This window comes from Melanerpes formicivorus, unplaced genomic scaffold (genome assembly GCF_026170545.1).
Source record: "Melanerpes formicivorus ecotype bairdi unplaced genomic scaffold, bMelFor1.0.p_v2 SCAF_18, whole genome shotgun sequence".
Taxonomy (NCBI): Eukaryota; Metazoa; Chordata; class Aves; order Piciformes; family Picidae; genus Melanerpes; species Melanerpes formicivorus.
In genome coordinates, this window is record NW_027142370.1 from 2,501,540 (window position 1) to 2,517,816 (window position 16,277).

A 16,277-nucleotide genomic window follows, 5' to 3' on the forward strand; every position below is an offset into this window, starting at 1 on the left:
CCAAATGCACTACAAAATTCCTTGAAAAGGGACTATTCCATCAACCTACATGTAAGAGGATGTTTCTCTTTTTGGAGGGAAGAAAGGAAAGGTAAAGTGAACTTGCTTGCATTTAGATTACACCTGTAAAACTCCAGAGCCCCATCAGACAGAACACCTGAGATAGTGGGGATCAGGGTACCAGAAGCACGAATAGACACAGGATATAAAAAGGAGCCATAATTAAGACCTATGACTGCCCAGCACATCAGCACAAAAACCTGCTTCAGAGTTAATCAGAGAAGAAAGGCTGAATATACCATGTGTGAGGCTTAAGCAGTGTTGAAATTACTAGATTGATCTTGATCCTGAAGATTCTTAGGAGTATTCTTTGAACAACAGTTCTCTGTAGAAGTGTAGTCAATGAAATCATCCATCAGTGCACTCATTCTAAAACAGCTGACTACCAAAAGGTAAATAGTAAACAAACCACAGAAAGGGGAAAGGTCACATGCTAGCTAAAACGCTCATTTATCTCAAGCTACAACTGCCACTTAGACTCAACACATCTGTACTTCACAAGATCTAGTCATCAGAATTGTCCCAGGCAGTCTATTATGCACTTCAACATTTTCAAAATGAATTAACAACATAAATGCAGCAGCTGTAGTTCAGCTATACCACTATGAATATTAACATGGAGTCCTCAACATGGAAAGCCATTCTCCTTGGAAAAGCAAGGACAGACAAGAACAAGCAAAAAGGAAATAGTGCTTTTCATGGCCAAGCATATGATCAAGAAAGTAATCAGGTGGCATTTTTCAACTAAGAAAGAGAGTCATCTGAATATACAAATGAGAAAGTATTTTATACCTGCAGCTACATAGCATTTACAACAACAAGAAGAAAAAGCAGTAACCAGGAAAATAAATCGATCAGATAATTTAATCAAGGTTAGTATTAATAAAGTTTAAACTAATTTAAATGGCATTTCTTCCAAGAAATTGGTGTGATTAAGCATGATTCTACTCAAAATCCTGAGCAGGCTGCTTGCTTTCAAGCAACTGGTAGACAACAGGCAGTACCTAAACTCCTGAATGAACTCCACTTAATTTGACAGGTGTTTTAAGTATCAGAAAGCAATTCTGCAACACCAATAACCTTCAGGATTTCAATGGGAACTTCCATTGTGCCAGAGATTTCAGCTAGACCCGAGTCTGTACAGGAATCAATGCTTAGCAGTGCCTTGTTAGGAAACAAAGCAAGAACAGGGTGCACAGTTCCCCTCTCATTTGTTAGAACCAGCAGTACAGCCATCTATATTTTCACATATCAGAAAGTAGGTTACTTAAGCCTCCTGAATCTGGAAGGACTTTTACTCCATTTTAACCCACTTTTCCAGAGAACAGGTAGGCTGATGACTAGTGCCCAAAAAAAACCCCTCTTGGATGCTGTAATGTTTACTCCTCTCTCTGAAGCTGTGTTTCTGTGCAGTTAGAAATGCAAAGATCCACCAGACCACAGGGAAAATCTGAGTTTGAAGTCTGTTGAGACAAGGAGTCCTGAATTCTCAGAATATCACAATTGCTGCTAATATTCCATTTGAACATGTTCTGGATGGAGACAGGAACACCTATTTATATCAAGCTCTCAAGAAATTAAAAGCACAGTGCTTGCTTTATTTTTCCCCTTCTCATGGCAGATCAATACATCTACAAATAACTGCTTATGTTAAGTGATTGAACCTCACACAGAGCAGAACTTTTGATCCAGCTTCAGTGAAATGCACTGAGAAATCATCATTTCCCATGAGGCTGAGAGAGTTTGTGTTTAGCCTGGAGAAAAGAAAGCTCCAGGGACACCTTACTGCAGCCTTCCTCTACTTTAAGGGGGCCTACAAGATAGCCAGGGAGACTAGCAGCACTGAAGTTCAGAGCAATCATAGAACATCAGGTTAGAAGAAACCTCCAGGATCATCTAGTCTCATCTGCCTTGGCATAGTCTGGCCCAGACAAATCTTAAAAGTGTCCAATAACTGTTCTCAGTGTCCAGATTCTCCCCAAGAGTAACTTGCCTCCATCACCTCTTTCCAACCCGATTCCTTGTACAAACAGAGGCTTCCATCTTCTTTGTAGCCGCTGGAACACGGTGATAAGGTCCTCCTAAGCCTTCTTTTCTCATGACTGAACAAACACAACTCTGCCTTTCCTCACAAGGCAGCTTCCCAGTCCTTTGATCATCTTTCTAGCCCTAAGTCAAACTGTTCTCACTAATGATCCAATAACTTGAATTTCCTTCCCTCTTGTTTGGCTGCAGGACTCATCCCTGCTGCCATGGATGAGGCTTGAAAATACACTGATACTAAACAGCAGTTACTAAACACTCCAGTTATTCTGAACAACCAAAGTACATTAAGTGCTGGCATTCATCTAGCTCACAGGCCAAACTGGTGTATGTAAACACACATTTACCTTGCTGGTCAGGCTCCACCCCAGATCCCAAATGCATCTCATCTTTAGAAACATTGCTTCTACAAAAAGGCAACAACTAGTGATGTACATCTGATGGAGCTGTTTGAGCTCTCAGCATGCAAAACAGAACTCAAGGATTTTTGTAAACATGGTTCTTGGGAACATTATTTAAGAAAACCTCTCTTCAGGTTACCTGGTATTTGGAGCTCATGCAAATAATCTCATGAGGTGAGCAAAACTTCAAGACTGTTCAAACTCTTTTAAATGGGAGATGACAGTCTTAGCTAATGCAGATAATCTGCTAGAGCATAGTTAGATTCAGCTTCACCTTGCACAAGGGAGTCAAGTAGACACAACTGTTAAACTCTGGAGGAAAGTAATAGCAAAGCAGAATAAGACACTTATACCCTGTATAAAATGAGTAAGCAGAGAAAAACCACCCCAAACCTAAATGCATAACTATAAAGCATCTCCCAAACTAGAAATACTTGGCAGGTATGTCAACCTTCTCCCTACTTTGAGTTTTCAGTCACAGACAGGGAGACTACCAGTCACATCTGGCTTCCATCACAAGTTCATAAAAACTTGTCTTGGTCCTTCAAGCTGCATGGAACTTCACTAATTTTCCTTTCTGCCTTCAGGGTTGAAAGCAAACTACAAGCTAAAATGAGGAAACAACAGTAAAAGGAACTGGCCCTGTGAACTGCACCATTTCAGGAGATGCTCTGAATCCAAATTCTGAGAAACAGAATCTAGACAAAAGTCATCCATGGAACAAGTCAATGCTTGACTGTAACTCAGAACTGCTCTGCCAGCATGTCAAGACTGAACTTGTCTTGGTATGATTCCTGAACATTCAGGATCTTCCTGACCTGACCAATTTCAAATATTTAACATTAGCATCAACTCAAATGAAAAGAAAAACACACACAAAAACCCACAACAGAAACAACTTCCTCCCTTTAGTACTTGAATATAGTATTATTGCTCTTTCAGGTTATGCTCCCCATTTCTTCAATACTTTGTAAGGCTAAAGAAGATAATTTGTGCTCCCTGCAGCCCAGGATGCTTACTGCCTTAACCTTACTCTACCCCTACCACTGAGACTAAAGCTGTCAATTTTGACCTCTACTTCCTCTTAGTCTCTCTCTCCTACTTCCTTCCATACTCTCTCTCCTACTTCCTTCAAAGCTTAAGCATCCTCACTGTGATAGAAAAAAAAAAAGTACCTTTTAAATGAATCCTAAATTACACAACTTTCTGCCAAAACCTCCTATTTGCTGCTCTCTTCTACATCACCATCAGCTTTACCAACATCACTTTAAACCATTCTGGAATGCTGACACCAGAATTCTGCAGCAACGTTTTTCAGTATCCACAATCAAAACAAGAGTACTTCAAATCTCCAGATACAGCTTGGATTCCTCCTCCTAAATGTGTAATGATCATATGGCTTTATGGGAAAAAAAGGCACAGGGGTGGCAGAGAACACATACTGCACTTGAAAGTGCCTAGGTTATCAAGATATGCAAGACAGATCTACACAGTTTCTGTGCCATTATTTCTGCCTGCCCCTCCCCATAAGTTTCATCTGTAAGGATTTTACACCTCCTCTCAGATTACTGATCTTAATGGAGTGTGAAATCTATACTGCCTTAGCAGAACTCCAGTAGACAATAAATCAGTTACCTGAGATCTGCAGGTGAGCTAATCTTGAGACATTGAAAGTCAAGTTTAACAAACGTGTATCTACACAACCAGACTACCAAATTGTAATCTCAATGACTAAGAACAAGTTTGACAAAACCTATTGTCTAGGAAAGACATGTTGACTGAAATGTAATTATACTTTTTCCTTGTGAACAGAACTCCCTGTCAGAGTCTCCAATTTTGCCTGTAACTGACATCAGGCAGCCTGGCTTACAGTTATACAGGCTACTGCTTTTTTAAACATTGACACAGAACATGAAGGTTATTTCCACCTTCTGCCATCTCCCCAGTACATTAGGGTGGCTTTTGTTTGCTTTCAAAATCAATAGCTAAGCCCTTCTTACACAGACTGTGGGGAAAATCCTGGTTAAAAAAAAATGTTTGTTACTAATGAATGTTTTTAAAACCCCTCTATTGTTACCAATGGATGGAAAAGCAGCTCATGTAACAATCACATATTTTTGTTTCTTTCAGGAAGAAATCTTTTACTGAACACTTATTTCTGCACCATTCAAAACAATCTTATCTTTGTCCAGCAGCAGGATCACACAATTAATTTGGTTACAAAATTTAAACTTCTTTATTTGTGGGCCTGTCAATGTAGGATCTTCCCTAGCATCTCCAGGTTCCATTTATCAACTTTTTAACTAATCTGTATTAATTACCTGGTATCCATCTTACTGCCCATGTTAAATTCCTTCAGATTTAGTGGGAAAAAAGGCAGTAGCCAGTAAAGACCAGCACTCTGCCTTAGACTCTTACTGCTATTCCTTCTCCTCTGAAGCCTCCTGAACTCAAGAATTCACACTTGCATGGCTCCACCTAAACTACCTTCCTTTTATGCAAGTTCATTCAGCTTTGTAAATGCAGCTCTCTGATCAAATCCCTCTGCACCCTGTTCATACAGTTTTCAAGCATCCAGACAAAGCTCATGAAGCATTTCTGCCCAGGAAAAATCAATAGCAAGACATAAACCAGCATATGCATACAATGACTAACTATCTGAAGCATATGGCAGGTAGAAAAGCTCCAGTCATTCAAATGATAAGGTAGAAACATATTATATTCTACAGAAGACATTAAAACCAGTTTCTGTATGGAGTGATGGATGCCAAAACCCACCAATGGATAAAACCCCACAAAGAACAGAAAAAAAAAATGAAGATAATACCTCCTGTCCTGTAAGAAAAAGTAAGAGATCTCCTTCTTCCTCTTCACACATGTGAATTTGTATCACTGTTCGAATGGCAGCTTCCAGGTAGTCCCTTTCTGGTTCTGGAGTGTAGAAGATCTCCACAGGATGGGTGCGACCCGGGATAGTTAGAAGAGGACAGTTATCAAAATAGATCTGAAACTTGCCAGCATCTAAAGTAGCACTCATAACTATAACCTGTAGGTGTGGAGGACACAAAAATAAAAAAAAAGTTATTCCAAATGTTAACAAGAACCTGTGGAACATTACACACACAAACCATAATACTGTTCAGTAAGAAACTAAACTCAATTGCTCTTATCACCAAGACACATCACCCTCGTTACAATGGTCCAAACAAAGCCCCAGTCAAACACAGAGACATTAAGCAACAATTGTGCTGTTTCTAGTATTTTCCTCAATATAATTAAGAATTTCCTAGGGTTCTCTCTCCAATACAGAGTATGATCAGATCAAAAAAACCCTACTTGATGTGCTTTAGCTGATTATAAAAATCAAGTAATGGTAAGCACACAGAAATCCTATTTGCTATGCCTGCAACTAGAAAGATGCTGCCACTGGCCTTCATCATTACTGACCTTCAAATCAGATCTCTGCCTTACAACTTCCTTCAAAACACCCATCAAAATGTCAGTAGCCAGTGTTCTCTCATGGGCCTCGTCAAGAATTATAACTCCATAGCGCTCCAGCAAAGGATCATTCATTGCTTCACGAAGTAACATACCATCAGTCATATACCTGAGCACAAACAAAACCAATTTCAACACAAATTTTATCTATTAAGCCTGAAACAGAATCCTCTCCCATACCATTCACTAGGTTGCTTGAACAAAGCTTTAAATCAACATTAACACAGAAAGATCAGTAAACTATTTCCAAGATAACAAGCACATTGTTTGCAAACATAAAGTACTGCAGAGTTTAAGTGAAAGCTCAGGGTAGGAAGAGGAGCTTGGGGGGGGGGGGGGGAGACAGAATGGGAAACCAGGTTTTGCAACACTACTTTGCAACAGTGTGGCTCACCCTTCACTACCCTTCAATTCCCCCCACCCGCAAGCAGCCTGCCTTAAACCTTTGCCCAAGTTGCCATACTTACTTCAAAATGGTTTTTGCACTACTGCAGTCTTCAAATCGAATTGAGTAACCAACTTCTTGGCCCAGCATGACATCCATCTCATCAGCCACCCGCTGTGCCACACTCATTGCAGCTACTCTCCTAGGCTGGGTACATGCTACTCCTCTCTTTGGTCCAGGTAATGAGCGCATGTAGTCAACACACCATTGGGGGATCTGTCAAGAACAAAATCCCTTTTTAAACACAGTTGAAGTGGCCAGGTGTAATCTGCAACCACTGTATTGTATCAAAGTTAGTTATAATTCCACTGAGATGGCAACTGCACGCACAAAAATAGCAATTCCTAAGCATTGATAGCATGAATCTGAAACCCTACCCTGTAGCGCACACACTGCAGTGTAGGAAGAATTTGCTTCCCAAGTCACCAATAAAAACACAACTCTAAGCATATTAGGAGAAGCCTCTTGACTTTAAACAGAGCAAGTCCTGAAATTAACTTTCCAACAGCAGGTCTGTCAAGCCACAGTAGCATGAAATAATTTTTAAGTGGTTTTCCAGGAAGCAGCAAAACCTACAGCACCAGTACCAAATGAAAGAAAATGGCTACACGGACTGCAATGTGCTAAGCTGCTTTAGATGACCACCACAGCACTTTTCATGTCAAGCTTTAAAAGACCTACAAACACTAGGAAAAAGGACTGTTAGTTCTACCTTTTCTACTTCTGTCATAACTGAGAATATACTGATTAATTATCATCTAGTTCTTATAAAACCTAACAAAGTTCTTTCAGCTCCACTGGCAAACATACAAATGACCCAAATCCTTTACTTCCCTTAAAAGCCATTCTATCAATGCTGAAAGCACATGGAATAACTTTAGTTACCACACTTTAACCTCACAAACTTTCCTCAATTAGAATTTTCACATACTGCCTCCATAAACATGGAGGTGAGGACTACACATACAGCAGCCTCTAAGATCAAAGATACATACACTGAGGGCAGTTCAAGATTATTCCAAAGAACAGCCAAAGTAAAGCCATGTTTTTAAAGGGATGAAGGGCAAGAGAGGAACAGCACTGCCCCAGATTTTTGGAGTCATTTCCATTTGTTGAAAACATTCTCTGTTAAAAGTTATATGTTCAAATTCTCAGTAGTTGAAAAAGGTGTCAGAATTTTACCCTTATCAACTCTCTTGTGCAGTGCAAGGACAGCAGGAGATTAAGCTATACTCAGAATCACCTTGCTTCTGAATTTCACCTGCCAAGAAAACTTGCTGACAAAGTGGCATCCCTTATGTTGCATCAACAAACATCCTACCCTTTACAGTTAATACTCTCAAGTGAAAGCAGATGCTACTCTACTTTCATCTACAGAAGAAATCTACATTACACCAGCACCACATATGATCCCACACTGCAATTACACAAGTACTTAACCTCTTTCTAAAAGAAATTCAGCACAGCCATTCCACCACTGAGCAGATTCAGAGAGCATTTAAAGAAAACAGAAGATTAAATTACAAACCAAACCACTGCAAATACTGAAGATTTGAAAATTAATGTTACTGCTTCAATTCAGTGCTTTGGATTTAGGTTGATGTGGAACAAGACTGAGAAAAGTTTTATCTCCTGTTTCCACTGCTGAAGCCAAGAGTTTCCAAACCTGGCTTCTCTGCAAGACTACAGGGAAAATATGCACATAATCACAGAAGGGACCTGTCAGGCAGCAGCTCACTCTGTAGCCTTCTACTACCTCCATGAAAGTTAAGACAGTTTTGGAAGAACAATTCATTATATAAAGTTGAAATTATTTCAGACTTATTAATAAAAGTAAGAGTGGTTCACATACATCTTCAGTTTGAGTATTAAAGAGTTTCTTAATCACAATTATTTATCTTGCTCTGATCCATGAATGAGAAAAACAATGTCCCCCCAAGTGGTTTTAAGACAGCACTTGATCACAAAAAGGATGTGACATTACTGCATGCAAAACAGGGTTTTCATTAGCTAGCAGCAAGATTACTTGCAGTGATATGTTCCTAAAGAGACACTTCCAATTGTTTTAAAACGTATCTGCAGTCCCACAGGGAGAATTCAGAGAAAGCAGTGAAGCTTCCAAGACAACTTAAGTGCTTTTGGTAGCTTAAATACCATTTTTAGGAAAGATGCTTTAGGTTCCTTAAGTCCTTTTGGAAACTAAGGGGTAAAGTAGCAAGACAATTCAGGAAAAGCCTTATGCCTGAGCTACGATGTATGTGATGTCTAAGTCATAGGCACTAAGAACACACACCTTTTAGATTTTCACAGTGTCACATCATGCAATGAGGAACCTTGTTTTCATAGAAGGACTCTTTTTAACATGAATGTTATCTCTTCCAAGTAACTACAGAATCAAACATTTCTGAAGTGTATAAAATCATGGTCCCAGCTCATACATGTTAAAAAAGACAATCCAGACAATGCCATATAGGACCTTCTAAACAAGTTACTAGTTCCTAAAATTTGCAGCAAGAAGGGCCTGTAACTTGAAGTATTTCAGGCACAGCTGCAAAACGTATCCCAGGTACTATGTCCTTCACATTCTGTCAACATAAAAATCTTACTTATTTCTTAAAGTTTACTTGTGTAAGGCTTGCAATAATCAATTTCATAAAAACTCAAATATCCTTCAGTTACTTTCTGCTTAAAAGTAACTTATCAGGTTACAGAATAAAGACCATTTTTACATCACTTGAGTCTACATTGATTTTCAACAGTAAAGCAGAAGATAAAGGTTTGAGCAAGTCTCTCCTGCCACAAATACACTGTCATGCTCCTTGTGTCTTAGATCCTCCCCTCAATCCACAAAATTCTTCTTTAAGGTTAAGGAGACTCTGCAGGTCTGTTACCACTATGTCCAGTGCTCAGGAAGACTTTTCAGGCCAATACTCTACCAAAACAATAGAAAGCTATATGACCAGAGAACAAGACTAGACTGTACTCGTCAAGCAAATGAAACATCCAATTAGTTTTGCTCACAGTTACAAAAAACAGAGGAAGTTTCACCCCCTGCCCTTCTCCACTTAGTAACAGTCTCAACCTTCCAAAAAAGTGCAGTACCATGCAGGTAAGAACTCACCTGTGTTGTTTTACCAGACCCAGTCTCTCCAACCAGCACAAAGGATTGATGCCTAACCAAAATATCCGTAAACCTTTCTTTGTACTCCCAGACGGGAAGCTGTAGCCTCTTCTTCAGGATGTCGTAGTATCGTGGCGTATGGGGGAGATTCGTGAAAGGATTAATACTGTGTGGAATCATTGCTGGCTTTATGGCTGGTAACCCAGCAGCCCCATAATATGTGGAGTTAGACGTAGAGCGCAGATCTTTTTCCTTGTCCCTTTCTCTGTCACGATCTCTATCTCTGTCGCGATCTCTGTCACGATCTTTAGAACGGTCATCACGATCCCGGTCCCGGTCACGGTCTTTCCTAAAATGAGTCAAGAGACACAGAAGAAAGTGAGATACTTCAACAGTGAAATGCAAACGAGGAATTTACAGACAATGCCATTTTGAAGGTCTGCAGTACAAAGGGGATATAAACCAATTGTTTTTTCAAAAGCCTTACAAACCACTACCTGGAGGGATAAGGAAAGAGTAACAGTATGCGATGCAGACTGAACAGTAAATCTTATGTGCCAAGTTCCTCTCACTGCTGGTAAGATTGAAAAAGCCATTACATGAGAGAGAGCATTGTCTTAGCCCTCTCCTCTGAACGATGGTAAAGAACCAACTGTCCATTCCACACTTCTCTTGCTGTTTCAACAGCACCAGAAGTGTATACCCAACAGTCTTCTTGCCTACCTAGCAAGAGAATGATGCCAACCCACAAAAGCTAAGCAAGATAAGCGAACCCCAGAATAACAGTTTAACATCCCACAGTTACTTTGTAGCTTTCATTTGTTCAAAGTTTCCCATACAACTCTGATTCAATCAACTTTCATACACAGGTTGTGTCTGAAACTTAAAGTCTTAAAACCAGCCACTACAGTTCATAGAATCATTCAGGTTGGAAAAGATCCTTAAGATGAGACCACATCTAACTGTTAACAGTGCTAAACTTTATCATCTTCTCTGGTATCACCTCCTACCACACAGGGAAAACAACCAGCATTTATATGCTTCATTTGCTTCAACTATTAAGCCAAAACACATTCACTGAACTAGCAGAAGAACAACAGTATTATTTTCACCTGTTATCCACTCACATTTCCAACTCTGGCCTCAGTGGCAGTTTGACTTTACCAATCCACATACTTGTTCTTGCACACAGTCTTACTCTCTCTGTGAACACTGGAACGCTTACATAGAAATCCCTAGTTTCACCCAAAGAGCTACAGCCACATTTAAAACAAAAATCCTCAAATTTACCCCAATTCAGCACTCTGAAGTTCTGCTTTTCAAAACACCACCCCACTGCATTTTAAGCTAGTGGATTTAATATTTTTAAATTCAAAAGATTAGTGACATCTTTGCCTGCAGAACTGCGAATACCCTCAGCTTCAACTTCTGAGCACTCTGTTAACTGAAATCCCATCAAACAGGCAAAACAGTCGACACCAGCTTTACAGCAAATTCCTCAAAATGTTTGTGTGTATAGTCATTAAGGGAAAACAAAACCTCCCCCTCTTCTTTAACTGCACTCAAGCACACCCAGAAGAAAGGGTACAGCACATTTCTACAGAAAACTGTTGGCTGACACTCCTCTGCAGTGTCTTTAACATGCAGCTGCATTCAAATGTAACTGGTGAAGTGAAAAGTAAATTCCTACCTACAGAGAAGATGAAATAACCCAAAATTATATTAGTACTAATTCTATAAACTCTAATTCAAAGTCTGCTGCACACAGGAAACAGCCACCACTCTAGCTCTTGTGAAAATGACTGTAATTTAATCAGGCTGTATTTTTTCCCCAAAAATACTTTAAAATATTATGGTTTCAGATGCTGTTACAATATTTATTTATTCTTAGTAAGACTTGTTTGAACACAACCCACTAAGAATAAGGAAAAACTACAAAACAGTTTACTCTCACTTACCTAACTCGCTTGTAACTTGATTCTCTCTAAGCTCTGGACACTGAACTGTCTGAAAACTAAGGGCCTTTCAGCTCATTTGCTTGCACCTGAGATACCAAGCTTTACCATTACTTCTACTGTGGCCAAGTGTTGTACAAGCTAGAAAACTCTTCTTACTGTAAAATGGGAGACAACACTGTATAACCCAATAGGTTCATATTCTCTGGCATGGAAAAGTTAGCCCTGTTAAAAACTGAAGGAACTAGACTCTGTTATACTATACTTACTGGTGGAAGAGTCTAATAGAACACATCAGACAAGAGGTAAAGCTTTGGACTTGCAATCAATGAGCTATTCACAATCAGATTTTTAAGTGTCTGCAGGTAGTGAGATGAACAAGTGCACGGTCAGACAAATAAAGCTATTATTAGGAAAAGGAATTAAGTACAAAGACAACTTAAGAATGGTAAACCCAGGATGAAATGCAACAACCTGGTAACAGCACACAATTCACTGAAAGGAAGAATTAAACACCCCTCTACTGCAGGATGGTTTTGCATGTGCATGCACATTTCTGAAGGATCTTCATTTTCCCTGACATTTAGTCAAAGCATTAAAAAAACCCCAACACACCAATAAAAATATTCCATAACCATTTAAACAGTATGATGTCAGAAGTTCCACATCACAGATCACCAGGTGTATCTTCAGGCATGCTTCAGCCAGACATAGGCCAGCCCTACTGTGAAAATGAACAGAACCTCACCGCTGTCAGTCCGCCTCAGTGTTGGCATAAGCACAGCAATGGCCTTGTGCTGATCAAGCCCTCCCAGATGCCCTGCAGAAATGTTAGTTCTAACTCAAGATAGTTCTGTGATCTAGTCTCCCAAACACTTACTTGCAGCACAAGGGAAGAGGGCAGCACTGTCTTCTGTGTTGGTAGCCATTTGTGTGGGCTTAAAGCACAGATAAAAATACAACCTCGAGAAGAGGACAGTGGATTAAATGGACTACAAATACAATCCAGAATGGAAAGTTCTCTTAATCCCCCATTTCTGAGTTTCTTCATTGAACTCCTACAGCTGTTTAATCACACAAATAAGAAAACAAACCTATCAAGTTCTACCTACATTTCAGAAGTAACAAACCACTTACAGGTTCATCAAAGAAGTTTTCTTTCATGGTAAAAAAAAAGGAAGTGGGGGCAACCAGATCTTATCACAGAAAAAATACAGTATATAGCATGCTCTCAAACTCAGTCTCTTATGATCTTACAGCAGAACTTCCCCTTCTCTTCCCAGCCCCACAAATATTTCCAGTCTCCTGGTATTACAAAAACTTAATACACATCCAAGCTCCCTTGGTCAACAAGGGAAAAGAGGACTGACAGCTTTGCTGCTGCATGAATTTAGTGAGTTTGCTAAAAATGCAACTTGGCAGTTCTTCATTTATAAACTGACACATGCAGGCTACTTTTCAGTGCTGCACAGAGAAAACTGGTCTTAAATCCAGAAATAAACAATAAAAAAGGCTAATTTAATCACATTTGTCTCGTGCCTGAATCCATAACAGCCTCCACAATCAAACAGGAGTGGGGCGGGGTTTTCCTGCTTTGTTTTTCAAGTGAAGTAGCCTGGCCTGCTCTCTGCTTTCACTTCTTTATGCCAATACATTATACACACACAAGTGAGTGCAAAAGAAACACTGTAGCAGTCATTAAATCAGAGGATGAAAAGCACATAAAAAGCAGAAGCAAAAAGCACAAGGTAAAACCACTGATCATCAGAGTGAAGGTTCCAGCATATCTAGTGGAACATCAGTGGTTTTCCTCCATTTTTAGACATGTCAATAACTGATAAAAAAAGCAAATGCAGCTAAAGCAGCATTTCTGTTCTACATGTAAGGAAATAAAGTATAAATAGTCAGTATGGCACATTCCACTATACAGTCACACAACCTTTTTGCAAATAAATTGAAGAGATTTTAAGTAGCATCTATGTAATGCACACAGCACAGCCAAACCCCCACCATACCATTCTAATGTCTCCAAGAAGTATTTTACTTCACACAAGACACTTCAAGACTGAAAGAGGAGAGATGTCACGCCAAAGTTTAAGGTAACACCAACAATTACAGGCTTGCTGGCCTGGCACCACCGCCATGTAGAGCCACACTTACCAATACAGGCCTCAGTTAAAAAGCAAATTAAAAAAATGGAGGATAACTTGATACAACTTTCATATTTCAGGTGCTCCAGTTTAAAGGAACAACAAACTACAATTCTGCACCCGCAGTGGTAACCATCCAGTGTGATCCAGTTCCAAGACACAACTGAAGTGGATAAAAGCACTCTCAGCATGTACCTACACGCTATGGACTAGAAGAATCTCTCTGTGCTTCTTCCTTACAGCCTTCCAGAAACTGTAAAGTCAAACTACCCAAAAATAAATCATAACAATGTAATACTAGTATGGCTTTTTCTACATGAGTTATTATTTCAAGTAGTAACAACCACGCTCAGTAACTATGCGTGTAGTGACTTGTTCTCAGTCCCATGCTCTCTAATGCTTTTATGGGCGGAGTAGGGGACAAAGAAGGGGCACAACACCAGCACCTGTCTAGTTTTTAGCTGCCACAAAGGTCCAAGAATGCTGGTCAGAAAGTTTAACTACTCATGGGAATTCATTACAGTCTAAACACAAGTCGGTAAAACTAAGAGCTCAGGATGACAGACGATCAGTTCAGTAGATGACAAGTGAAAACAAGGCTAAAGAAAACCGCACCAAAACTACAGAACCTATCAACACAAACAAGAAAACACTGACCTGTGAAAACACCGCCTTGGCAGCCAACTGCAACAGCTGCCCCACATTTAGGCAGTGCCCAGGTGCAGCATAATTATTTGAAAACTTAACCAAAATCTCTACATGTATTTAAAAAAAAAAAAAATAATAAAAAAAGCTGCATTTCTTTGACTTTTCTGCATGTACACGAGAGCTATTTCAACTTCTGGCAAGGCATGCAAACACAGATTCAAGAAGATAAACAACTCAATACTTTTTGTTTAGCAAAACACGAAGATCACTTTTCTTTATTTTTAAAAAAACCCAAACGGGGGCGGGGGGGAAGTTGTGCAGAAAGTGTTTATCAGCAAACACTAACTGCTAGTGTAGACTTTAGGCTGTTGCCAGCTTTTGAGAACAAGGTGAAGTATTTTTCTTAGATAAATAGTCCAAAAACAACGCTGCTGGACTTCAGAAACCGATTAATTCGCGGAATTCTTTTGTGCTCCACAGAAGAGAGTAGATAAGTGTGGTATTTATTTGTGCTCCCTTTAGGCTGCAGCTATTTACTCGGAAAGAGCCGCTCGCCTTCTCCCCGATTTAAGAGTATGAGATTATGCAAAGAAAACTCTAAACTAACTGTGTATAAAAGGACATCAACAGTGTAATGCTTCTTCCTACAATTTCATTAACCTAAAGCTCGAGCAGTACAGTCCCGAAACTCCCATTTTACTTAGGAAAAAAATATTAACGTCTCTCCCGATCCCTATGCCAAAACCCACCTCGCCACCGATTTTTACTTTAAGTCGAGCACATCGCCGTCGATTAATCACCGAAAGCCGCTAACAAAGGAATAACATTCCTACTAGAGCAGGCGCTAACTACACAGGTGGAACAAAACTCAAGCCGATCTCTAGGACCACATTCGCTAGACCTCTCGAGTCAGGAAAGCAAACAAAAAAAGGAAATTTCAGACATTTTCAAAAAGCAGCGAGATGAAAGCGATCCAAGCCGCAGACAAAGCCGGGCGCAGGGGAGTGGGCCGAGCGGCGCGCCGCCCCCGGCTCCGCCGCCACGGGAGCTCAGCCCAGCCCTGCCAGGCGGCTAGGCCGGAGCCTTCCTCCCCTTTCCCCTCCCAGTACCGCCGCACGAGGCTCTCCCGGCCCGCTCCCTGCCACCGCGCTGCCGCCATCCTCCTCCTCCTCCTCCGCCCGCACCGAGTGGCCTGCAAAAAGGCCGACCCTAGGCCCAGTGCTCAGGAGAGCCCCCGAGGTTCCTGGGCCTGCCGAGTCGAGGCGGCGGCGGCGCCGGGGGCTCGCCGCGCGGCTCTGGCCACCGTAACCCCTTCGCTGCCCCCCGCATGGCTGCCACCCTGCTCCCCGGCGAGGCCTAGCCCCGCGGCGGGCGGCCAGCGCCGAAGATGGAGACTGGATTGCGCGGGAGCCTCTGTAATCCCCCCACCCGCCGCAGGCCGCGCTCTCCGGGCCGGGCCGCCCCTTACCCATCCGTGCTGCGTTTCTTGCTGGAGCTGTAATCGTCCCCCAAATCGAGGCGGTGGCGCTTGGACATGGCGACGGGGAGGGTGGCGAGCGGGGTGGCGAGCAGCCGCTCGCTGCGGTGGCGGCGGCAGGGGGGGCGGCGGACGGGCTGGGTGCGGCGGGACGCGCTCTCCGCTCCTCCAACAGCAACAGCAGCGGTGCCGCGAGGCCAGGCACAGCAACTAAAATGGCGGCCGGAAGGAAGCGCCGGGGCTGCGCGAAGGCGCCGGCGCGCGCGGCCAGGCGAGACGAGGGAAAGAGAGCGGAGAGCGGAGCGCGCGCGCGGCCCCGCCCGCCTGCAACAGCCTGGCCCCGGCGCGCGGCCAATAGGCCGGCCTCGCCCCGCCCGCGCGCGCTCTAACGGCCGCGCGGGGCGCGCCGTGGCGCTGGGCTGGGGTCGTGGCTGCTCGGGCGGAGCGGGGACCTTCCGCGGCAGCTGCTGGGGGCTGGC

At 41.9% G+C, this 16,277-nt stretch overlaps 1 protein-coding gene across 1 annotated transcript in view; it reads right to left on the reverse strand.

The window, feature by feature from the left end:
• Positions 1 to 16,007, reverse strand: part of DHX15 (DEAH-box helicase 15) — a 37,529-nt gene extending 21,522 nt beyond the window's left edge. The window contains exons 1-5 of the mRNA XM_068149307.1: positions 15,790 to 16,007; positions 9,569 to 9,917; positions 6,470 to 6,663; positions 5,952 to 6,111; positions 5,332 to 5,550 (exon numbers count right to left, since the gene is read on the reverse strand). Of these exons, the coding sequence (XP_068005408.1) occupies positions 5,332 to 5,550; positions 5,952 to 6,111; positions 6,470 to 6,663; positions 9,569 to 9,917; positions 15,790 to 15,857 (990 nt within the window). The 5' untranslated portion in view covers positions 15,858 to 16,007. The remainder of the gene's footprint in view (positions 1 to 5,331; positions 5,551 to 5,951; positions 6,112 to 6,469; positions 6,664 to 9,568; positions 9,918 to 15,789) is intronic.
• Positions 16,008 to 16,277: the final 270 nt, after the last annotated feature.